Source organism: Crocodylus porosus, unplaced genomic scaffold (genome assembly GCF_001723895.1).
Source record: "Crocodylus porosus isolate Cpor-Errol unplaced genomic scaffold, CroPor_comp1, whole genome shotgun sequence".
Taxonomy (NCBI): Eukaryota; Metazoa; Chordata; order Crocodylia; family Crocodylidae; genus Crocodylus; species Crocodylus porosus.
In genome coordinates this window covers 105,003,089-105,028,555 of record NW_017728918.1, presented here as the reverse complement: position 1 = coordinate 105,028,555, position 25,467 = coordinate 105,003,089, and the positions used below count along the sequence as shown (strand labels likewise).

The 25,467-nt window shown below is 40.1% G+C and overlaps 1 protein-coding gene across 3 annotated transcripts in view; it reads right to left on the bottom strand.

The window, feature by feature from the left end:
• Positions 1–25,467, bottom strand: part of L3MBTL3 (l(3)mbt-like 3 (Drosophila)) — a 162,120-nt gene that overhangs the window by 105,673 nt on the left and 30,980 nt on the right. For all 3 annotated transcript variants that reach the window (XM_019538023.1, XM_019538022.1, XM_019538024.1), the window contains exons 3-9: positions 22,554–22,665; positions 19,581–19,740; positions 18,465–18,606; positions 16,538–16,622; positions 13,583–13,674; positions 5,575–5,679; positions 1,957–2,092 (exon numbers count right to left, since the gene is read on the bottom strand). In XM_019538023.1, the coding sequence (XP_019393568.1) occupies positions 1,957–2,092; positions 5,575–5,679; positions 13,583–13,674; positions 16,538–16,622; positions 18,465–18,606; positions 19,581–19,740; positions 22,554–22,665 (832 nt within the window). The remainder of the gene's footprint in view (positions 1–1,956; positions 2,093–5,574; positions 5,680–13,582; positions 13,675–16,537; positions 16,623–18,464; positions 18,607–19,580; positions 19,741–22,553; positions 22,666–25,467) is intronic.

The window sequence follows — 25,467 nt, the reverse complement described above, 5'->3', positions numbered from 1 at the left end:
CTGTTGGCTAGGGACAAGCGAGACTAGGGGGCAGCTGAACTCCAAGGATTTGGCTGACTTAGCCCAAGACTTGAAATAAAAAAAAAAATCAACACGTTTGCCCAAAATGGGCCATGCGTTTTATAGTCATGTTCAGTGTCGGTTGCATTTAATCAACTTCATAGCTGGTTTCCATTACTGAGCACATGCTGCAATATGGCAGCAGTTTAACAATAGAAAATGTATTTAGTGAGTTTGCCTTGTATGTGTCTGTAAGAGAAGGGACTTTTTTCACCACGATGGAGGACAGAGGGGGAGGAATCTCATCTCATATGAGTAAATATAGTATTTTTTTCTAGTCAACATGCAGAAAGAACTCCCATTAATACTAATTAGAGGTGTATATTTCACTAACTAGAAAACAGACTCTAGTATCTCATACAAGGGTGCTCAGTTCTTGGTCCCCAGGCCACATCGAGCCTGTGGAGCCACATTATCAGGTCTGCAGGGCTCCCCATGAATCCAAAAAATTGGTGGTAGGGGAGCAGTGGCAGCGTTGCCAGCACCCAGATGCCAAATTTCCAGACCCCTGAGGACAGGTAGTGTGGCCCTGCACACTAGATTGGGAACACAGGGCCAGGGAAGCACAGTGCTGGATCTGGGTGGTACTCAGGTAGATCTAGATGCATAGGGTCTAATCTGGGCAACCCCAGGTAGGATGCAGCCAAGAGACCAGCTCTGTACCACTCATCTAGCCCACAGGTCAAAAAGGTTGAGCACCACTGTTTTATAATTTACCACGATCTTCTATCTTCTTATCTTTTTCTGAGTTTCTTTTCAGCCTCTGCTGGTTATCAGAACATTTTTATTACATGAATTTTCTTGTTGCTTCTTAATCATTTGTTGATGAAATGTCATTACCAATAGTGTGTGAAATTACATCATTATTAAGGCATTACATGCATGCGCACACACACACACAAAATGAAATTTCAGTGAGCAATTATGCTACATATTGCTTTAATATATTTTAAAAGGGTTATAGCCTAGATTAAATTTAGTTTTATAATGTTAAGTTAGGTGTTTTCATTAGTTTGGTTTGCTAACATTTGTTTATTTTGATTTATAAAACAAATGCTACATCTTTGTATAATTAGGCTTTCACAATAAAGTATCTGCCTCAGACTTTAGGGGCCAGCAGTTTTTAAAGGAAAATTCTTGTTCTATTTTAGGACCTTCTATGTCTACATTGTTTTCAAAGGTTCTGATTTTTTTCCACCAAATACATTGTAGCAATATGCCTGCAATCCTTGATTTATTTTCTGAAGGGGAGCTGACCTGGAGCTCCAGGTCAAGCTGTCTTTTAAAAAACAATTAGAATAATGGTTCTCACTCCTTTAAGACTCAAGGGACTCTGCAAAAAATGTCAGCTTTTTCACTCAGTTTTTGACTACAGAAAAATAATAGAGCAATTATTCTGTTGAAAAGAAGTCAGAAAGACTGCAACAGTCAGAATGTTTGTGACACTAAGGATTACTATTTGAAGTATCTAGGTTCATCTTGTAAATCATGTTTGCACACTTACAGTTCTAACAGTATGTGGTGTGGGGTATGAATTTAAGACAACCCTCAAATAATTAGATTCTATGCATGGAAAATTATAAGAGAAACAAACAGGTAGGCTGCTCTTATATTGCTATTTGCAAAACAAATCAAGGTCTTTTAAATCATTTCAATAAAAATATGTTTATACAGTATTTTGGCATTTCACAATACCACTATATACAATGCAAATAAGAAAACAAACTTCCAAACTGCTGAATAAAAGAAAGCAAGATGCAATGTTAGACTATGATGACAAGATGAAGGAAAATGTTGATGAAAAAGAAAAAAATCCAGGCATTACAGAGACGGTGATAATCTATATTTAAAACTGTAAAGAATAAACAGACCTTTATATTTTGAATTAGACAATACCTTTTGGTGGGTGAAGTTTATGCCCTGTTTTTTCACACCATCCAACCGGGTGAATGTCTGAAGAATCAGCATTTACCCAGAAGTCATAGCAACCTGGGTAGCCATCAAAATGGAGTCGTATCCTGTAACCACAAACCTAAAACCACAATTGGCAAAGCAGAAACTTAATAAAAGTTCTAAGATATCTCCTTTATACGTAACAGTTTGTTCATGATGCTATATGTTCATGGTATATCAATTTTGCTCATGCCAATAAAAATAATAAAATAAAGCATCATAATAAAGGGAAGAGAAAAGCAAAGTCGGAACTTATGCAAAAACTTCTTTTGCTGATGAAACGCACTAAGAGCTATTATTATTATCATTCAAAACTGAAAGAGAAAACTTAACAATGTTAAAAGAAAACAGAAGCCTGAAAAGTATATGGAGGCACTACATGCCACCATGGACATATCTACATGAGATAATTACTGTGCACTGGCCTAATAACACTGTACAGTAAACCATTACAACATGAACCAAGCTAATAGCCTACTACACAGTGTTATTAGGTTAATGTGCAGTAAGTGTCAATAATTAACCATGTGCTGGTGTTAATGCGCAGTAACTTCAGGTACATAGATTCATAGATTGTAAGGCTGGAAGGGACCTCAGAAGATCATCGGGTCCAGCCCCCTGCACCAAGCAGGAAACATAACTGGGGGTCAGGTGACCCCAGCAAGGTGACTATCTAGTCTCCTCTTGAAGATTTCCAGGGTAGGTGATTGCATCACCTCTGCACATTTAGTTAGTACTTTATTATGGAAGTAGTAAATTAAATGCGCAGCACCTAAGACCCATTAATGACCGTGCAGAGGAGCCCACTGAGACAGTGCAGTTCTGGGTACAGTGAAGAAACCCTCTTTAACTGCTGCATAGAACAGCACTACTAGAACACTAGATAAAATGGGTCAGAGCCAGACAAGAAGATAAATAAGGATCATAATGTAAGAGGAAATGTGGAAGAGATCCCCAAAATCAGCATTTCTTCTCTAGTGCTGAAGTTTTCTCGGAGGTTACACTCCCCCTGGTACTCCCCACACTTTCCTGACTTAAATGATCTGTACCCAGCTGTGAAAAACTTTTGCCCCAGAATATTTTCTACAATGTACCTTTCAATGTCAACAGATTAATCCAAGACCTTGAAAATTTTGAGTGGCAAAAAAATCTACCAACATGAATATAGATTAATAACATTTGTCTATTTGACCATACTATTATTTTTCCTATCTAGCTGACCATAATTCAAATTGATATCATTTAACAAACTTTATAGCAGAATTTGCAGTGTTTACCCTTGAAGTGTCAGTAAATCCAGGGCATCTGGACAAATAATGCAGGTTCTGCTACCATCTGGGGCTCTGATTGTACTGAACTACCGTACATGCTAACTTCAGAGAAAGATAATAGACCTTTCCACAAAAGGGAAGTAATGCACAGCTGCGAAAAGGCTCAGAATATGGAGATAACTCCCACTATGAAACCATGACAATCACAGCAGTAAAACAGAGATTGGGACAGAGAAGGCAATCAATTCTTCTTGGTTAACACATTGGAAGAACAAGAGCCACTCAATAAAATTAGAAGGTAAATAAAAAAGGGCCAATTCTGCTATTTTTGCCATGTTATTAAATCCTAATGGGCTGATGACAGGGTAAGGCATTACCTAGTACAAGCAAAGATAGCAGAATTAAGTTTACAATGCATAACTTGCTACTAGATGGTCTTCTTGGGGCAAACAGTTAAATAAAGCACAAAAGAAATGGTTATATACCAATATGAATAAGCATTACGTTTGGGATAGTGTGGCCTAGATACAAATGATTCTCACAGATGTCTATACTTCGCCTTGTTATGCCTAAAAATTAGGCACAGTGCCCCAGGAACTCAAAGGGTTAGGCAGCTCATGCAGTGGAGAACTTGGCCATCTTCAAAGGTTGATTCAGGTCACCCAGCAGCTGAGCATAGAGGTGCCTAGAGGTAGCCAATAGGAAATACAAGGAGGTACAATGGTATGAGCTTCCGGCAGCTTGAGATCCAGCATGGGCAGAAAGGAGGGCCCTGCCTGAACCACACTGAGAGCAGCACTGAGTTTACCACAAAGCACAGCACCCAAAGTTTACTCTTGACATCCTGAGGGTAATGGTGGTGCTCATCTTTTGCACAAAAGTTTAGGGGTCACAACACTTGCCTAGGAAATGGGAGATGTAAGTTTTAGGCCCTCCTCAAACCAGAGGTAACTCAAACTGATGTCTCTCACTTCTCAGGAGAGTGTCATAACTACTGGGTTACATAATAGGCTGAGGGGCCTCTTCCACATTTCTTTTTGAAATTGGGCCATGCTACCACCAAGACTGCAAGAGTCATGGAGTCAGGAGGAGAGCCAGTAAGAAGGTGCACTTCTCTGCAGCAAGGTGAGGAGTGCACTCCTCTGGGAGAGAAGTCCTGGCTTCTGCCCCTACATTTGTTGCTCAAAAGATAGAAATATCCTGGCATCCAAAGGTAGGCAAGAATAAACATGGTGTGCCACATTCAGTACTGGATTCACTGCTGCCAATTTCAGTCAGGTGCCAGGTATGGTCCATGAATATCTAACAGATCAGGAACTTTGGCAAACCTTACAGCAACTCTGAGCACCAGTCTGAAGAGCCATGAATATTAGCCCATATTTAAGCACATAGAGTGCTGACAGATGTGGGAAAAAACCCAAAACAGTTCTTTACCAGAACAGGAATCACGTCAGTTTGACCCAGACTGCACAGTATTTATATAGCTTACGTGCTTCGGCATGTGAGCTATACAGCTTCTGGGGAGTCGGGTCAAACTGATATGATTCCTCTTCTGGGCACATGCTGCGCTTCACACAAGGGTACACAAAGCTGAAAGTAAAGTGATGGGGTTTTTTTTCCACATCTGTAAGCACCCATAGATGCTTGACTTGGATTGCTTTTGCACATGGACACAAGATTAAGCAGAAATCCTGAATAAACTCATTCATGCCAAAATAAAGGTACCTAACTTTTATTTTGGGGTTACTGGACCTGAGTAGCTCTGGACCACTTTTTCTGACTTAGGCACTTAAATAGCACCAAAGTCCTGTCTAAACAATTTGGATCTTCCCCAATAAAACTACAAGAATTGGCATCTTTAATGCATTTTCTTCTTTTGATATTTTACTTTAAATGTAGATTTCTCCAATGCAACATAATCATAGTTATATTGTTACAACTGTATTATACAACAATATAACAACAATATTGTTATGTACGCTTACACACACTGCCTGCGCATTTATAATAGTTCCTCATCTGGTACCCAGATGTAGTTTTCACATGATTCTCTGCTATAATCTAATAGAATTCTCATTAATTAGAAGGACATTTTCTACCTGGCTTGGCATTAGGCAATTAACTGTCTTACAGCAGTACTACATCCTTCTCTAAAAATTCTGTCATTGACCACCACTGAAGACAGAATGCTAGATACATAACACTTTAAACAGATCAGTACTGTAATTATTGTGTTCCTAAGATGCTTCTATTCTTGGCCTCAAACTTCAGTTAAAATTTGGGTACTTACCTCAGTCACTGACAGAACACAGTACATTGACTGGTGCTCAGGATCCACTCCTTCCAACTTCATTCCTGCTTTGAATCCATTTTTGTTGTATGGGAAGGACTGATACTGGAACAGAGAACAGATTAAATACTTAAAAGAAGTACTTCCAAAGAAAGAACAAATACCTGTAAAAGACAAGTGTTATTGCTTGTTATTCAGGCATCTTCTCAAACTAAACATTTGCTTGTAAGTGTATCTAGCTAAATGTTATGCTTTTAAAATCAAGTTATTACAGACAGAACTTAGTGAATGGTTGAAAAAACAGTTCATACTGAAAAAGTTGAGGACTTCTGAATACCAAAAAAGGCCATGAAGAGGAAACTCACCATAGAAAAGCAGAAAAGGCTATATTTTTCTTTTTTTTTCAGTTGTTTTTGACTGAAATATTAGAATAATTTTAAATGACTTGTTTCTCAGTCTGTTCACCAACACCTTCCTGGAGATCATCATTCATATGATGATAAGTGGGGGAGGTAGAGCGAGCAAGAGGCATGAAGGCAGTTTCCATGGTTCCTACTGTAAGCAGCCCTATCCTGCCCCAACCCTCTTCTTCTGGCCCCTCCCCCTTCCCCTTTGTCCCCCACCATCCACCCCATCCACCTTCCCTCCACGCTTCAAGACTGCAGGGCTTCCCTGGCCTTTTCCCTGCTTGCCAGCAAATTTGGGGCTTTTTTGCAGCAAGTCTGCCAAAATCACAGAGCCTGCTATTTTTTGTGGATCCCACCAAAAATTGCAGTTAACACAAAAATCATGCAATCATGATTCCGACAGGTACTTACTTATGTGTTCTACCTGTATCTAGGTCTGGCATGAAAGCTGCTGTTGGTCAGCCATCTGGTTGCACAAACAGTTTAACTATTTCTTACAACTCTTAAATGAAGGGCTATGGTGACACCCACTCAGTTCCACTCAGCTCATCACGTAACAGTACAAAGTGTTATGTAACAAATCTGGATAAAATATTTTCAGCACATACTAAGTCAACTGAATAATGGACTTCTGGCTTATCCCAAATTACTGAATACTTTTGGTTGGAAAACCTTTTCTGATTTACATAAAAAGGCTAGGAGTAGCAGACACCTTTGCTACCACATCTCAGGAGTTACCAAGGTCCTGATGGATCTGAACACATGGCTTCCTATTTCCCTAAGACTGGCTGTGTCTACATGAGACACTGACTGCTCAGTAGCTCATTACTACTACGCAGTAGCATCACAGGGCAGGACATGTGATACAACGCTACTGCATGGTACTAATGAGCTACTGAACAGTCAGCGGCACCTAAGAGCCATGTTTTCAAGGATGCTACTGCACAGTAACTCCAGTTACTTTTTATACAAGCACTAAATGACTGTGCAGACAACTGCAGAGTCAGTGTTTTATGTGGATGAGGCCACTGTGTCCTAACCTCACAGGTTCTACAGTATCCTACAGCCCGACAGACATTACATTTATTGTGGTTGTTAATCATAAAAGAAGTTGTAACCTCCCACACAGTCAACCAATTTATTGGATGAAAAAATTGGCAAACCATCCACAAAGATGTTCCACATTTAATGGAACTTCTTAAATATGGAACATCTTTATGGATGATTTGTATCACACTTTAATTTGAACATATGGCATGAATCTCCCCGATCCCCAGCTTCTCCGTGTGCATCATGCATGCATGCTTCTTCTTCTATAACATCAGCATCATAAAGGTTTGCCCAATCAACATCTTCAAGTAACCAAATATTGCAACCAACTCTATACAAAAAACTCTCAATAGCTTCATCTGTAGACAAGAAGACACCTGACGATCAGGAAAAAATTGACAAAGCTCTTACAAGAGCAATATATTTTTCTGGGACGCCATTGTTGATAACTGAAAATGCGTACTGGCAGAAAGCTTTTAAATGATTAAGACCATCATACCATTTGTCCAGCAGACATTCTTTGAGCAAGCCTCTTTTAGAGTCAGAATATGTACATGTAATGCAATCTGCACAATGAAAAATCAACGAAGCAGCGTCTTGCAGTGCTTACAGATGAATGAGCAAATGTGCAGGGAGAGGGAATCATAAAATTTGTGATAACAACACCTCAGTTTTTAAAGAAGCACTGAAACAGGAGAGAACAGGCATACTGCAGAATATATCAGTAGTAAATATATAAAGTCCTACAGAAGATTGGAAGTGGTATAGTATTTGCTTTGTTGACTGACATGAAAAAGCAGCATGGGAGATCATAATGGATAAATATCCACATATTACTGCAATAGGATGTGCATCCGATGGGCTACAGTTGCTTCTTAATGACATCATAAAGTTGGACACTGCAAAAATCTATAGAAGAGCAAAATAAGTTATACAGCATGTAAAATCTACTCATATTGTAGCTGCAAGAAGAAGCAGGAAGAAACGAATGCAAAGAATAAAACAGTGATACTCAAACTCTGTAGTAAAATTAGATGGGGCGAAGTGGTGATCTCATTTGAAAGTTTACTAAAAAACAAAGAAGCTCTTCAAGAAACAGTAATAACTGAGAATCTTAAAGCATCCAAAAATGTAAGGAACACTGCACTTGATGAGGATGTCTTCTGGATTCAGCTGCAGAACTCCCTGAAGATTCTAACGCCAATTTCTTTAGCAATCACTGCATCTGAATCACACAATGCACTTTTGTCAGACATTCCTTACCAAATGGCCCAGATAAAATCAACTGTTTTTGAGAGTCTAGGTGTATCTCTGCTTACAAGTAAAGTACAGAAGAAAGAAAAGTGAAAGGCTTTATTAACAGGCAGGCAGAATTTTGTTGCCAATCAATTCATGCTGCTGTAAATCTCTTGGATCCAAGATTCAGAGGCAGAAACGTTAGTGATGATAGCACTGCTACTGCATTGGAAGGATTACAATGCAAGCAACACACTTAGGACTTGAAATCGGAAAGGTACTTTCAAATGTTGCAGAATACCAAACATCTTCAGGTATTTGGTTCAGAAATGTACTCTGGGACTCTACCAAGCATATCCCTCCTGCAACATGGTGGCAATACCTTTGCAGGACACAGCCTCTGACTCCTCTTGCTTCTCACCTGCTTCAGATTCCTCCATCTTCTGCAGCATGTGAAAGAAACTGTTCTATGTTTGGAAATACTCACACCATATCAAGAAATAAACTAACATGTGAAAGAATAGAGAAGTGTGTCTCAATCCAGGAAAACCTTCAGTTTTCAGAAATCCATGAAGGTGATAAATATGAAGGATAAGAAGAATCAGAAGAAACAGAAACTGCAGATAGCTCAGAAAATGAGACTAAGACAAAGTTTCATACAGCAAAATTTGTATTCAATGAGTCTTGGGGGGGTTTTCTCCCAGCTCTTTTTCTAAAAATGAGTGCTTTCTGTATCTGCTTGACACTGGAGAGGACTAAGTCCAGAATACATAATAACTTTCTTTGTTTTACTATAATGTTGATGGTTTCTTCTATTTTCTGCTTTAATTTTTCCCTGCTTCTCATAAACTGGCAAAAACTAAGAGATGCTAGGTTCCTTAGAGTTAAGCAGCTTGTAGCTCTATTTGAAACAAAAATTTCAAATATTTTAAAGTAAATTCAACTAGTAAATTTGTAATTATTGTCTGAATAAACTATACTTTTAAATTTAATAAATAGATACATAGAGTCATAGTCAGAAGGGACCTCAGTGGGCCATCTAGTCCGACCCCCTGCTCCTGGCAAGCAAGAAAAGAAACACCAACCCTGGGGTCATGTGATCCCAGCCAGGTGCCTGTCCAGTCTCGTCTTGAAGACCATTAAGAATGGGATGAGCACCACCTCCCTTGGGAGCCTATTCCAGATTCTGGCAACCCTGACCATGAAAAACTTTTTCCTAATGTCCAGCCTGAACCTTCTCTCTAGTAGCTTATGGCCATTGTTCCTTGTCATCCCAGGGGGTACCCTGGTGAACAGAACATCGCCCACTTCATGTTGCTCTCCCCTTATGAATTTGTACGCCGCCACAAGGTCCCCTCTCAGCCTTCTCTTGGAGAGGCTGAAAAGGTTATGGTCCCTTAGCTTTTTCTTGTAGAACCTTCCCTGCAGGCCTTTAATCAGGCAAGTGGCTCTTCTTTGGACCCCCTCCAGGTTGTCCACATCCTGCTTGAAGTGCGGCATCCAGAACTGGACACAGTACTCCAGCTGCAGTCTGACCAGTGCCGCACAGAAGGCGAGAATCACTTCCTTGGACCTGTTTGTGAAGCACCTACAGATGAACAACAAGGTGCAAATGGCTCTGCCAACTGCTTCATCGCATTGGCGACTCATGTTCATTCTGGAGTCAACAGTGACTCCAAGATCTTTTTCTGCCTCAGTGGAGCTGAGGTCGCCCCACAGACTGTAGGTATGATGCCAATTCTCCCTCCCTAGATGCAGCACCTTGCACCTGTCCTTATTGAATTGCATCCTGTTGCTCTCTGCCCACTTCCCCAGCCTGTCTAGGTTGGCCTGGATCTGGTTCCTCCTCTCCAGAGTGTTAGCTGCATCCCATAATTTTGTGACATCCGCGAATTTGGACAGGGTGCTTCCCACCCCCTCATCCAGATCACTGATGAAGATATTGAACAGCACCAGCACCAGAACTGAGCCCTGAGGGACTCCACTGCCCACATCTTTCCAGGTTGACACCGACCCATCCACTACCACCCTCTGAGCGTGATCCTTGAGCCAATTTGCTATCTAGTCTACTGTGTAATCATCCAAGGCAAATCCCCTCAGTTTATTTACAAGGTGGGATACCTTGTCAAAGGCCTTCTTGAAGTCCAGAGACATAACATCCACCTCAACTCCTGCATCTAAACAATTGGTGGCCTTGTCGTAAAAGGAAACTAGATTAATCAGGCACGACCTGCCTGCTAAACACCCACGTTGGTTACCCCTCCGCATCATACTAGCTAGCGGGCTCCCATAGATGTGCTCCTTGATATTTTTTCTAGGATTTTCCCAGGGATAGAGGTAAGGCTGACTGACCTATAGTTCCCTGGGTCCTCCTTCCTCCCCTTCTTAAAGACTGGGACAATGTTAGCCCTCTTTCAATCCTCCAGAACCTGACCCGAGCACCATGAGTGCTCATATATCCTTACCAGTGGATCAGCTATGACCTTCACTAATTCCTTCATTACTCATGGGTGGAGTCCCTCCAGTCCCAGTGATCTGAATACGTCCCAGACCCTCCAAGTGTCTTTTTACCGTGTGTGCACTGAAAGTTGGTCGGCTGATGTTCCCTTTGTTGGTGTTCATGATGTATGTTGAGCTGTTCATCTAGATTCCCATTTAAGAAGAGAGGTAAAAAAACTAATTGAAAAGCTCTGCCTTGTTCCTGCTATCTGTCACATTAAGCCCCCCTGCTCGTCCTGTATGGGTCCTATGCTACCCTGCACCCTCTTTTTGCTCCCAGCGTACCTAAAGAAGGACTTCTTATTGTCCTTAATCGCTGATGCTAGCCTGAGCTCTGGAGTTGCCTTGGCCTTCCTGACTCCCTGCAGGTGTGGACCAAAGACGTATACTCCTATTTGCTAGCTACCCCCAGCTTCCGCTTCCTGTATGCCTCTTTTTTTGCCCTTAAGGTATCCTGGATGCCCCTGGTTAGTAAAAGGGGCTTCCTGGCCCCATTGCCCCCTTTCCTCTGCCATGAGATTGACTCACTCTGAGCCCAAAGAATGGTTTCCTTGAGGAATGTCCACCATCCTGGACCCTCAATGCATCTAAGTTCTTAGCTCCTAACACCCTGCTAACCAATCCCCTGAGTCTATTAAAGTCAACTTTTTTAAAATTTAGCACCTGTGCCCTGCTGGGTATAATGTCCGTCCTTTGCTGGATAGTGCATGTAATCATTTGGTGATTGCTGTCCCCTAAGTTGCCTTGAATCCACAGGTCCTCCGCATGTTAACTGTATCAAACATGATAATTTCGTGAGCAAACTAAGTTATACATGATGTATTTTATGTTCCTAAGGTAGCAAAGTGAATTTAGATCTGTAAAGAGTGCTAAGAAAATAAGTATTGCATATATTTAAATTTTTCCCCGAATTTCTGTTTTTTCCAGAAAAAAACGGGGAAAAAACAGTTTTCCATGGCTTCAAAATTTCCAGAAATTGTACGTATCTAGTAAAGGAGGGAACTGAATTCATGTCTCCCAGCACCACCACTGCCTCTTCTTTGTACATCTAGCCCTTTTTTTCCTATGTACTGTGGATTTTGCAACCTTAAAATGTTCTTTAACCTAGTGTTCTGTTGGTCGTTTGTCATTTTATTTATTTTGTATCACAACTGTGTCAGATTATGAATCGCAGCAAAGGCTCCAATTAAAGATCAAGTCCCATTGTGAGAGTCAACACATACTTACACTCAGATTCACACAATGAAAAGACAATTTAAATACAGAACAAAAAAACAGACTACATAACTCTAGGCAGTGGCAGATCCACAGGCGGCACAATGACCCAGATGCACCCCATTTCCAGACTGCATCATGAGAGTAGCAGCTTTAAGTCCCTAAATCCTGTTCCCCTTACACCTTCCCCGCCAGCACTCAGTACATCCTCTCTTCCCTTCTGGCTCCAATGTCACATCCCCTCCCCCACCTGCTGCTGCCACTGTCCCTGGCTGATGGCAAGAGGAGCTCCAGAGAAGCTCCTGCCCCTCTCCAGTCGGGAACAGCAGCAGCAGTAGTGACAGCAGGACGGTTCCACTTCCCTGCCTGGTCCTCCCAGGTATTCCCTGCCAGCCCTTGCTGAGCACAGCTGGCTCTGGAACCTCTCCTCCTTGTGAAATGTTGTGGATTCAGAGGGTACAGAGGGAAAAGTGGCAGAGGCAGGCATGGGAGGGAGTGAACAGGAAAGGAGAAGACATGCAGCTGAAGACAGAGAGAAAGGGAGGTTAAGCTGAAAGCTGGTGGGGAGGATAGCATTCTTATCTGATTTGGAGACCTTAAAAAAAGGTTACCCACTGCTGCTCCTGCAGCATGCTCTGCCTGCCCTGGGGGAGAGGGGGGCAGGTGGGAAGCAGGGTGCAGTCTTTCATTTTTACTTTTTTGGACTATGGGAAAATAAGAGATCTCAGTTGCAAAGAACTCAGAAAGAACTCAGAAAGATTGCAACAGGTCTTTGATACCATAGACTGCTGTCTGTAATTTCTGGGTTTAATCTCATCAAACTCATGTACAAGTTTACATATCTTACAGTACTAATACTGCACAGTTCCCTGCAGCACCCTGGTTATGAATCATCAATCTAGAGTCTTTGCAAATTTTCATAAGGACCTCTCTTACATGGCACAATAAAAATACTAAATTGTATGAGAGAAAATTTGACTTATGAGTAACAAAGGACAGCACATTTGGCAAAAGGGAAGCATGAGCTGATGGGCTGGCATTCACAAAAAGATGACAGGCAGAACTTCATTAAACTAAGTTTGTGTCTGATGCTATGAAAAAAAGGAAGCCAATGAGCATTGCAAAGAACAAGTAATGGAGTCAGAGAAGCAAGTCTAATATCATTTTTGTAACAGCTTTGTGAATGGATATAAAGGGAAAACACAACAGTTTGTACATCCCAAAAAAAGAGACAAATACTACATATTCTCATGCCTGTTACAGAACTTGAGCTGTGAAGACAGAAAAGAAAGGCTGAATGCCATGTAGGAGAAAGAAGAGAAATCTGAAATGTCCTGAATCCTACAATGAATGTAGGTTCCACATGATAATGCAGCAATCACAGATTTGTAGTTTATTAATTAATTGAGAAAATATGGGCAAACGTATCTACCTTCCACATAGTCTTCATTACTTTGTTACTTAAACAGTATGAGACTTCCTTCACAGGAAATGAAAGCTTATAAAGCCATCCTATATTTTGATCATTTATCTTTTGAATTTACTTCCTTAAAAATTCATGCTAATAGGTGTTCAGTTGATTTTGGTTTAAAAACACATACCTCTTTAAACAGTTTAGCGGGTGCTGCTACAGCCTTTTCTTCCTCCAAATATGAAGCCCAGCACCATGCTTTCTTTCCTTTAGAGGGTACAGCTGTAAAGAAATATGCAGTGTTAAAAATACTTTGGCAAAATTACTGAATTACTGATTTCCTAAAGAGTGCAACATAAAATAAAAATAAGAGTGTGTCTGTCTCAAATCTCAGGTCTGTTTATAGGCATATATGGTATTTCTCAGGACTTAATCCAGAAAAAATTCTGTCTGTAGCTTTATAACTAGAAAATTCCTGAGGCTTTCTTTGAAATGGCTTCTACATTGATTAGTAAGAAAACAAAAGTCTTATTACGATGACTAGAAAAAACACATTTGATCTTGCCTTCTGCCTCATTCCCATCAATCCCCCAAAGAAAATATTAGAAGTCTGAAATGTATGATCTTAGTACACCTATGGAAAAAAAATCAATCCAAATAGTACAAAGGAACATTCAACATTTCAAAAAGTTTATCTAGCCTACAAATAAAGATTTGCAGTTCAGGGAAGTATTTTCATTCAGGGCAGCATTCAAGACACGCTTAAGAGCTTTTCTGAATCACAGCTATCATAATTTCTTCTTTGGCACTATTCAGAGTGCTTAACTCAAAACCATCACTTCGTACTTTGATGTTCTGGGGTGGAATGGCAAGAATTTATAAATCATTTCTCCAAACCATCAGAAATGTCACTAGCTCTTTTTCCACTACTTAGGAAATCACATGGTACAAATCTCTAATTTCACCCAGAATTAAACTCTAAACATACTCAGAATATGTTCAGTGTTGTAACAGTCCATCATAAATAGATACAGAGGCCTTGCAAGATAGGCTACCCATTACCAGTTGTGCCCACATACCCCAGTTCCATACTATTGATCTTTGTTCACAGTATGCCTTCCTATCCCCCAACTCACCCCTCCCCCACAGCTCTCCCCCCACAGCACATTTAGCTTGTCATTTTTTATTATAAGGTCGCTGTGGCTGGACTAAAGGTTACTCAGTATCTAGCAAAATGATCCTTACTGGGCACTATCACAGTAGAAATAAACAACATCAAAACTAGTCTGGCTATCTATGCACAAATATCACTTAGCTCTGTACCAACAACCTATACCTATGCTATACCCCTCCAGAAGAAAACCTGCCATTATCATCAGGTTATTACCAGGACTGGACAAACAGATTGCTTGGGACAGATACATGCTTGTTTTATCTGAAATTTACATCTATTTGAAATCAGATCTTCATATCTGTTTGTACAGTGTACCTATTTGATGGATTGTCTATCTACCACAATAATATAGATTAAAATGACTGCTTCTGAATCTATGATCAGAACTTTTATTCCACACTCTTTTGCTGAAACAACGCTTCCATGAATAAGTTAAATGTGAACAGATTATTCTGTCAGTGGATGGCAATATTTTCAGTAGCAAATCTGCTTTGCTCCTTTATCATGTGAATCATGCAGTTCTCACTTTGGAACAAATGCCTGCATAAATAACACTTAAACTTCAGTAGCAATACTATAGTTGTGTCAAGTGGGGCTCCTCCTTAGCATCCTAAATGTTGCAGGTGCCTTGCTGATCTGCATGCTTCAGCTGTCTAGTGGATAGCAGAGCTACTATAAGCTCTCTGTTGATTAAGGAACAGGCAGCTGCTGCTGCTGTGAAACATCTGTGAGATGCCTCACAGTCCACCATAAGAAATATATTGGAGAGTAGTATATACAATGCTGAGAGCAAATAATTAATGTATTATAACTGCCTATCGTGTTGATTTTCCTAAAAGAATCTATCATTCTAATAAATTGAATATACTGTACTCATTTTAAATGATTTTATTAGGCTCTTTATGCAGCATATATCCCCTTGGACTGATTAAGGCAATTATTTTGAAACAGTTCCACAAATGTGTCTAAATTTCCAGCAGAGATTGTAGATACAAAAATTGTTCCTGAAGGAAAGAAAAATAAACTTGCACTTTGGTTTACTACATATCTCTGAATGACAAGTAACCCAGGTCTTGTCTGCAAAGTAAGCCTACCTCTGTCTTCCAGAGCAGCATTTTTCAGGTAGGTAGCCCTGTTTCAGGCATACAAGCAATATAGCTATATCCACATGATTTTACAGTGGGCTAATTAGCACTACTGAACAACAATGCCAACTAGTTTGCCCCCCATTTAGGCCATTCCAGTTACCACACAGCTACAGCTATACTTCTGCTTTATGCTACCTGCCCACCACAATGTACTTTACAATACTACTCTAGAGCTTGATATGTTTACTGAGAAGATGTAGCCAAAGTAAACTGGATTCCTGTTTCTATCAAGGCCCCTTTACACCACTGGCTCAGTCTCTAACATCGCATGAAGTCCACTTACACTTTTATATACCCCTTCTCACTGCCACAGCCAGGTACACAGGCTTTATTGCAAATGAGAATCAAGCACCAAGCGCTGGTTACTTTCTTCAAAGCTACCTAAAAGTTGTCCTGACCCTTTACTCCTCTAACATTAATTGCTATAAATATAATTATGATAGAAAAATTCCATCAACTGAAACATAATCAACACGGTATAAAATTCAGTGTAATAGTTTATTTTCTACAGCTATGATGCATAAGCTTGACTTGCTGCAAACACAGAATATGAACAGTCAATTACACCATTTTAAAGATATAAACTGGGCTAGCATAAACTAGCTGATCTTTGCAATATGTTCTCTATCACACTAAATTCATCTAGACCCTAGTAATATAAACCTTTTTCATTCAAAGGTAAGTGTTCTTGGTTTAGCAGAACTGACAAAACAGTAATAACAGATCTAGCTGAGCCACCCTAAAAATCCTTCCCTTACCCCAACTTTACAGTATAATGGCTTGTCTACTTCAACATCCTTATTTTCCCCACCTATCAACTTACTTTGCTTTAAAAGGGCCATATCACCTCTTCTTTTTCTTCTGGCTCTCTGAGAAACTCTCAGAATCCTCCCTTCCTGCTTCTCCTCCTAGATTCAACATTTAAGAAAGTAATCATTTCATCAGTTATACAGCCAAAAAAAGTTATAAAGGATAGGTATCTCTCCAATATCATACCTTAACCTGTACAATTCTAACAGCATATTAAAAAAAAATCAAGGATGAATTACAACAAACACTATAAAATTAAAAACAACTCAAAGGGTCCTTAAATTTTGGAACTGCATTCTTTTAAAACTAGATAGCCATAGAGATTTCTGATCAGGTCCTTATATTCTGGAATTGAATTCTTTTAAAACTAGGTAGCCTGCTTTTTGTGTCAGAGACTCCAAACTCCTCAGAGCAGGGAGAGCTGGAGCTAGCTGTCATTCTCTTCACTGTGTTCACTCTTCCAAAATAATCTAAAAGAAACAGTATTTCTTTAAGAATTGTATCCTTGTTTAAAAAGCAAACTACAACTTTTTCCTCTTATGCAATGTAAACTGACATTGGTCCTTTTTACTTTATTTCAATGTTTCTGCATTAACAAATACAGTAATACCCTGAATAGTTACATGATTCATTTCGGAGACCGCTCTTGCATGAAGGCACTGAACTGTCTCTTAAATTTTGCCCACAAAAATGTCTCATAGACAACTACAAATTCCCCTCCCACAACTCAAGTGGCTTCTATCTCTGAGGCAAAGTTATTTCCCATTGCATTAAACCTCTATTTCGACCACCAATTCTGTAAAACCTTCTGGAAAAATTAATGCACTGACACAGTGAAAGGATCTTATTAGCTTTTGACATAATGCTTTTATCCTATGAAAAGCTGTAATTCCAAAAGGAAAACAAAATTTATTCCCAAATCATCACACATGAATTTCCATTTTCTTGCTTTATTTATATTATACCATGATGACTATTGCTTCATATTATATTTTTCATCATTTAGTTTGACTTCTTTAACGAATGCTCCAAAACAACCTTTCACAATGCACAGGTTTAAATGAGTGCTATCTGCTTTTGCATACATCTAAGAGACATAAGAAATCATGCATGCAAGCTGGCAATCAGCTGGAGGTTTATAGTCAGTGACAGGACATGCTACTCCTGGCTAAGGCAAAAAACAAAGAAAAACCTCATACTTCTCTTGTATCAGAAACATGAGCAATAGTGTAGGGCTTAAGCAAAGATATGTCAAGCATAGAAGACATGTTTCTCCTAAATGCCAGAGTATAGTTATGAGTATAGGTAATAACTGTCATCATAAGCCAGAGCCTGCCAAATGTCTGTAACAAAGCAAGCAAGCACACTGACAGCGAGAAGCCACATGTGGTTGTTTGACAGCAGAATATTCTATGATGGTTGTTACTTATTCCTAGAAACAAAAGTAACACAGGATGGATTGTACCCCAACAGCCTAAGTCAAGCACCTAGAAACTACAGGTAACATTAAGGCATAGTTCAGATAAACAAGAAAGTGGTACCATGAAGCTAATTAACAAGTGTCACTTTCAGGAAGTTGAAAGACACTGATACAGCTTTAAAAAAATCATTTCCCAGACACAAAGGGCCAAATTCATCCCTCTATTTTGTCAGAGATAACTTTGGATACATCTTTAATCTTCATTTTTCAATCTAATATTCTATCAAATACTACAATATAGATTGTGTGAGAATTATGTACTCCAAAGTGCACTGCAATCCAAAAAGAATACTAAAATGTAAATGTTTGACCTAAGTGGTCACTTGAAATTTTTCACGTTCCACTGTGATGTATAAAAATGGTCAATAGTTAGCTGAATCAGGGTAGATGCTGCTATCCCTGAATAAGTCAAAATTCCCACCAAAACATCTGCAGGATCGCTTCTATGTATCATACTAACTGTTTCTTCAGTCTTCTCTTTCTTCTCTTCTCCATCCTCCTGGGATTCTCCTTTAAGAGGAAATTTTGTTTTTCTTTTCCGAGGGCCTTTGGAATCATCTTCCCCATTGCAGTCCACACTTTCTTGGTCCTCCTTTGGTTCTCTGTGAAAAAAATCATAATGACAAAAACCAACATCATTTCAACTTCTGAATCTCTTAATCAAGTAAAAGGTAATGATCACTGAAAAATATATTGGTCTTAAAGTATCCTACAAAATAAATTCTTTGAATTATTATTAAGAATAACAGCTGTCAAAATGTTAACCTGAAAGTTACAGCAGCTCTCCATGTATAATGAACAGGTTCCATGTATTTTAAACATTTTCTCTTTCCCAGTTGCCATCAAAATTTATAAAGAAGCAATTCCTGTAAAATGTTTGAGACTACAGGGCAGTTTAAAGAAAAGAGAGAACTAGTAATTACTAAGCCTGACAAATCCATTTAAAATAAGCTGACATGTAACAGTGGATTGATAGGCAGGCAACCAAACAGACAACTTTGAGGCAATTAATTAAAAATAAAATGCTTCAAAACATAAATGTCAGATTCACCTAATGAAACTCACAATTCATAGTAAGCATGCAACAGACAACCTTAATTTGTGGCAAGATGAGTAGCGTCAGTGTACCATCAAAACAGAGGGAATTGAGAAATTATCACAGGTTGGTGTTTGCAGCTGCTGACATATTATATAGCTGTTGCACTTAACCATAATTAACTCAGCACACAAACCATCTGATCGTTGATCATCCTAATATTAGTTACTATAAAACAGAGTGGGAGTCTGGCACTACTTCATTCAGACCAGAGATGAATTCTCCATTGCTTCCATTAACAATATATCATTCAAAAGACAGGATTTTCTGGGCAACTAACGCAGCTTTTAATGTACGCATTATAAAAGAATAAAGATCTCATATACGACCTATGACTATTCAGAAAAAACAAAAGATAACTGGACCATTAAACCCACCAAAATCAGGTTGCTTAATTTTTTAACCTGTTTTACTCCATTACATTCTCTTCTCATACTTGGTTCACATCAAATTCCTTGTGTGTGAGACAACAGCACCTACTTGTTTTTCATCTGCTGTGCACATTTCTGGCTGCAAAATTTCCCTTCCGAAACAAATTCTTCTACAGATCCATAGTGGTAACAGTTTTCACAGAAAACAAGTCCGTCCACTTTTGCAGTTTCCTTCAACTTCATGGGGATCCCCATCTTTTCAGAAAAGGCTGGTAAAGAAAAGAGTCACTGAGCAACACATGAGAAATTTCAAACCAGAGAGTAGATCTATGGGGCAACCAGAGGATCTACTGTTAGCTCTTGAACCAATGCCTACTGTTCATGAAGGACCAGCCAGCACCTGAGGGCTGGCCTTCACCAGTACAGGTTTTAGCATTCAATAGAAGACACTTATCTATTAACTTCATATTTCTGCAATCACTGGAATAGAAAATATATTAATGTACTGGTACATGCCAAGATGTTCATCTTTGTGGCATAAATTTACTGTGGAAGGCAGACGTGCTGAAGACTGAGGTACTTCAACCACAAGACAGGCATTGAGTGGGCAGAAGCTGTGCAGACTCCTCCATGCTGTCCTGCCCACATCCCTCATTCCTGACCTTGTAGGACTGCTGTTATAATTGCCAACTGTATAAAAGGAATTTGGTGGTTATGTTTTTCTTTTTCTTTAATAAATAAACACTGATTTCTGTGATTAAAAACCTAAGCCAAAAGGCTTCCTCCTATTATAACATCTTCCTTCAAAAGTTTCCACTTGAAGAATCTATCGCTAATAAGGTATAAAGTAGTACTTAACAGCTTTCTGTTAGTTAAGTGGCACCATGACCTTTCCTCAAGTAATTTCAGTCTAAAGGAGTCATGACAATAAGCATATCTTTGGAGATGAACAAACTTATATGCCATAATGCAAGATGTACATCCCCATCCTGAAGTCATGGCTAAAACATAATGCACTGAATATACCTAATTTCACCCATAAGAGGTTAACTAGATTGGAGATGAAAATGTATATTTAACATAATAAAACTGTGATCACACAAATATAAGAAAGATCTAAGAGATGTAAGATATAAGAGATGATACAGATATAAGAGATACCCAATTCATGATACACTGCATGGGGATACTATGTTAAATATTCTTTCACTTTCGTGTCACTAATTTGAATCTTATAAGAGCCAATACTGCCTGAAAATCATTTTGAGTTATCAGTCTTGTTCCTTCACAGACACTAAACAAGCATCCAGATAACAAGATCACCAGTAACAATGGATAATAATTATAATAATAAGTCATGCAAGTTAGTAATTTCAGGAAAGAGGCTGAAGGTTGAATAATCATGAAAAATAAACTACTATTTCTTTCTCCACGTCATAGGGAATGCATATTAGTGAGATGGCATGAAAAAAAATTATTGCCATTACTTGTGCTGCTGTGGAAATTTACTTATTGCCATTTGGTTAATTTGATATTCATAAAAATTACAAGAAATATTATTACCTTTAATTTAAAAACAAACAAAAAAAAGATAAAACGTAACATCTGCAAGGACAAAAACACATGGGAGTAAGAAATTTATGGGAGTTGTTATATTTTCTTTTCAATGCCGTCTTATTGATGCTGCATCCAGGCCATATAAAAATCGTTTTGAGTATCTGTTATAATTTAGGGCACCCTTCTGAGGGCAAAAAAGATACATCTCCCTTATGCCAATATTTTATTTCTTCAAAAAAACTTCAATCTATCCCCATTACAATAAGACTAAACACTCATACAAACCTTCAAATTTGATTGTACATGATTTGTATGCAACAGTAAAAGTACATCTATAGCAGGTAAATTAGCCAGTGTGATGGAGTTATAAGGAACAAACAGATATCCCAAATTTAAATTGTCATGAGTTATTTTATGCAAAAAGCAAATAAACAATACCCTGTAAAGAAGCAGTTCTCAAATTTTTTGGACTTGATTTCCACAACTTTTGTGAAACTGAGTGGCACCCAATTTCAAAAACTGATATATATATTACACAGTGCTTACCTCCCTGCAGAGGGGCTAGGCAGTGAACATGGAAGATTGGCCTAAGCCTCTGCTCACTTCCTCACACTTTGCTTGGCACCCCTTAAAGGATCTGGCTGCAACCTGGGGTGTTATAAAGACTATTTCTAATCCACAGCACTCTTGGCATGTGCACTTGTAGCAGCTCAAATAGCAGCAGAGATTTGTGCCTCAGCATACGTGCCTGAACATGCATTTTGGTGTGGGGCAAATTGGGCCACTTGGGGCAAACTGACTCTGTCCAGCTCATCCCAGATCTTCAGCCTGGGGAGCTGGAGGCTGAGGCCAGCACCTGTGCTGGCCCCACCAGTATGAAAAGCTGCCCTGGTGAGCATCTCAGGGCTACTTGCTCTCAGGGACAGCATCAGATACGCAAGGACGTTTAGTTCCCCAGAGACAACTAGTAGCGGTACATCTTGTGCTGCCACTAGTTATCCCTGGGGAACACTTGTGCCACACATGCTCTGGTGTGCAGCAAGTTAGCCCAGGTGGGGTAGAGGAGGCTCCTTTGAGATGCTGCGACACACATGTGAACACTCCTTCAGACGTGGCCAATGGCAACAAGAAGATACAGAATACAGATGAAGTTCAAATAGAGTAAGCAATCTGGGAACATTTTAATTAAATAGATCACACATTAAAAATTAAATTCTTTTGGTTCTAAAGTTAGATGAAAGTAAGATATTCAAAGGCTACTGCCACTGTTCTCTAAAATTACTCCTTCCAGATGTTTAAAAACAAAAGTTTGAATTTTTGTAATTCTTTCAATTTAAAAAGCATTTATTTTGACACACTTTCACACTCATGTAATAAACAGCATCCCTTCAACTTTTCCATGTACAGGATAGAAATTGTTAGAAGAAACCCAACTAAGCATTTTTAAAATCTCTGGAAGTTTTTTATAGAGCAATATTACATTCAAGAACTATAACAAATTAAAATCAAATACACTCTTACTGACCTTCTTGAGCAGTTGGCACCATCCAGGTTGTGGTGGCTGTTGCCTTTTTAACACTTTCTATCTCAGTTTCATCTGTGATTACTTCCAAGGCTCCAAATTCATTCACTCTAAACTGATAAAATAAAGACGAATAAAGTAAAATTCAGAAAGACAGTAATGATGGGTGCTCCCTTAACTGTTGTTCTATACACCTAGTTTCTTGTAACAGTGCCCTTCATCATACTATCTGGCAGCTTAGTGAGACTGCTTATCCCTTAAACATACAGAAAATAGAAAATTGCTCCTCTGAAGCAAAACACATACCCATGCTGTTACATAAAACTGTTAAAATATAGTATCATATGCATATATAAATGCATCCTACACATGCAAACATACAGATAGCATCTAGCATAAACAAAAAGATCCACAGGAAAATTAACTATTATTCTGCCTTCTGGATCTTCTGTACTACCAGTAAAAAAAACTCCTTTGTCATTGAGTATTTTTGTCAAAAGTGAATGGAAAGCAATTCAGAAAATACACGTCCTACAGAATACTGTACTTTCACCATCTACTAAAAGGTGCCAGTTTTGCCACTGCAAATTGCATTCAAGCAAACACCTCAAAACAGTTTACAAATTGTTCAGTTAGATCAGTAATTCTCATCCTTTTCAGAATACAGGAACCCCTTAACACATCAGAGACACCCCTCATTAGACTCTAGGCAGCCCTTGCATAGCTTTTGTGAACTACGCAAATAAACCTAATTTATACTTATTACAATGCTTACCTCCTTGCAAAGGAGCGAGACACTGGGAAGGCACAGCAGTGGCCAGACAGGGAACAGCCTGAGCCTGTACTTCCCTGCTTAGCTCCTCACACCTGGTATACCCTCACACCTCAGGGCACCCTTCAAAGGATCTGGTAGCACCCCCAAGTACCCTGGCACCCCATTTGAGAATCACTGAATTGCATGCTGCGTGTGATACAACCACCGGACAGGAATAAGGTTCAGTATATATTATGCTTATATCAGATCAGTGACAGGTGGGCAGAGTGGAGGTGGTCTTCAGGGAAAATCTGGTCCATGGAAGGTATGCAATGTCCTGCATAGAGGGTGTTTACCTTGTGCTTCAGGCTGAGGATAGAATGGGGATTCTGTTGGTGTACCAAATACTCCACTGCACAACCGATTCCCTGATTGAACTCAGCTGGTCTCACAGGCGGTGTTGAAGATGTCCAGACTTACTATCTTAGGAAAAGGTTGTCAAAGAAATAACTCACAAGTCACATCTAGCCCACATAAGTCTATCATCTGTCTGCTTGTGGGTCTCAGACCTGTGCACTGCATGCAACATGCACTGGCCCCAGTCCTGTGCACTGCCTACAGCTCACAGGGCCAGCCTGGGACATGCGCCAGATAGCTGTGCATGCTAGATCAAGGGCTAATCTAGATTGGGCCTACAAACTGGCCATGCGCATGCTGGATCAAGCCCACAAAGCTTGGTCTGCCATGGGGGCCATATGCAGCATGTGCCCTGGACCAGCCCCATATTCCACTTGCCAGGTGGGGCAGGAGCTCATTCCTGCTGTATGCAGCACATGGGGCTGGAGCCAGGGCCTACTTCAGGCAGCACCTAGGGTCAGCCTGGGGCATGAGTTGCATGTGGTGCCCAGACTGGACTGGCCCTGCATGCTGGATGTGGTGCTGGTGCAGATCAGGCCCTTAGACAATCTACAGGTGCCTTAATCAGCACATAAGGCTGGTCCAGTATGAGTGCCACATGCAGACACGTGGGGATGGAACCCACATTTGACGGAATGAGTGTGACACCCCATCTTAGGGGACTTCAGCATCCATGCTGAGGCTTGCTCTTTGGGGCTGGAGCAGAATTTCATGCTCTATGCCAACCATAGGGCTATCCTAGAAAGGTGCCAAAGAAGAGTTTTATGTGTCCTGGTGGGTAGGGCTGGATCTAGGATGTAAGGTTAGTGATGGAAATGTACTCATAATCCCCTTGGAACCTTTTCAAGGAGCTCCATCTTGTCACCTGTCCTGTTCAGTAGGTATATGAGGCCAACAGCAAAACTGAGCAGACTTGGAGTAATAAGCCATCAGTATGCTGATGACAGCCAGCCCTTTCTCTCCTCCTGTTATGAGCTTGACTCTACAGCCTCATTCCTCTCCCAGTGTCTGGCTATGCAGGTAAACCAACTAAAACAGAATCTGAACAAATGGAACTGATGGTGGTGGACAGACCAGTTAATTTGTGGGGGAGGAGGTGGCTAGGCCACTTATCATTGACAGAGCTCTCTTTTTCCCTCAGGTTTGCAGCCTTGGGGTACGTTCCTGGCTCTTCACATGCTGGCTACATCTAGGAACACCTTTTACCAACTCCATCTGGTAAGAAGGCTGAGACCCTTCCTTTCAGACTCTGGTCTGGCTACCACCATCCGTGCTTTTGTGACCTCAAGGCTATACTACTGCAATATACTCTGCATATGGCTACCCAAGAAAACCTTCTGGAAGCTACAGCTGGTACAGAACACTGGTCCACCTTTTGATAGCAGTGGGTCAAACCACAATTCTGCACTGGCTCCCAATAGCCTTCTGGGCACAATTCAAGGTGCTGGTTTTGACCTATAAGGCCCTAAACAGTCTGGGCCATAGGTACCTAGGGACATAAGGGGTCCTTCCACCTTCCTGCATCACAATCCCTAAGTTCAACAGAGAGGCACCTTCTGCAAGTACTCTGCATCGGCATATCAAATCTGCTTGGAAACATACAGGAGATTCAGAGTTCCTCAGCTCTGGAAGTGGGGTGTGTTTGGGGGTGGGTGTGTGTATGGTGGGGTGTGGGGGTGTGGGCAGTTTGTGAGAGGGTGTGGCTGGGTGTGTGGGGGGGCAAAGGGTATGTTGCAGGGGGTATGA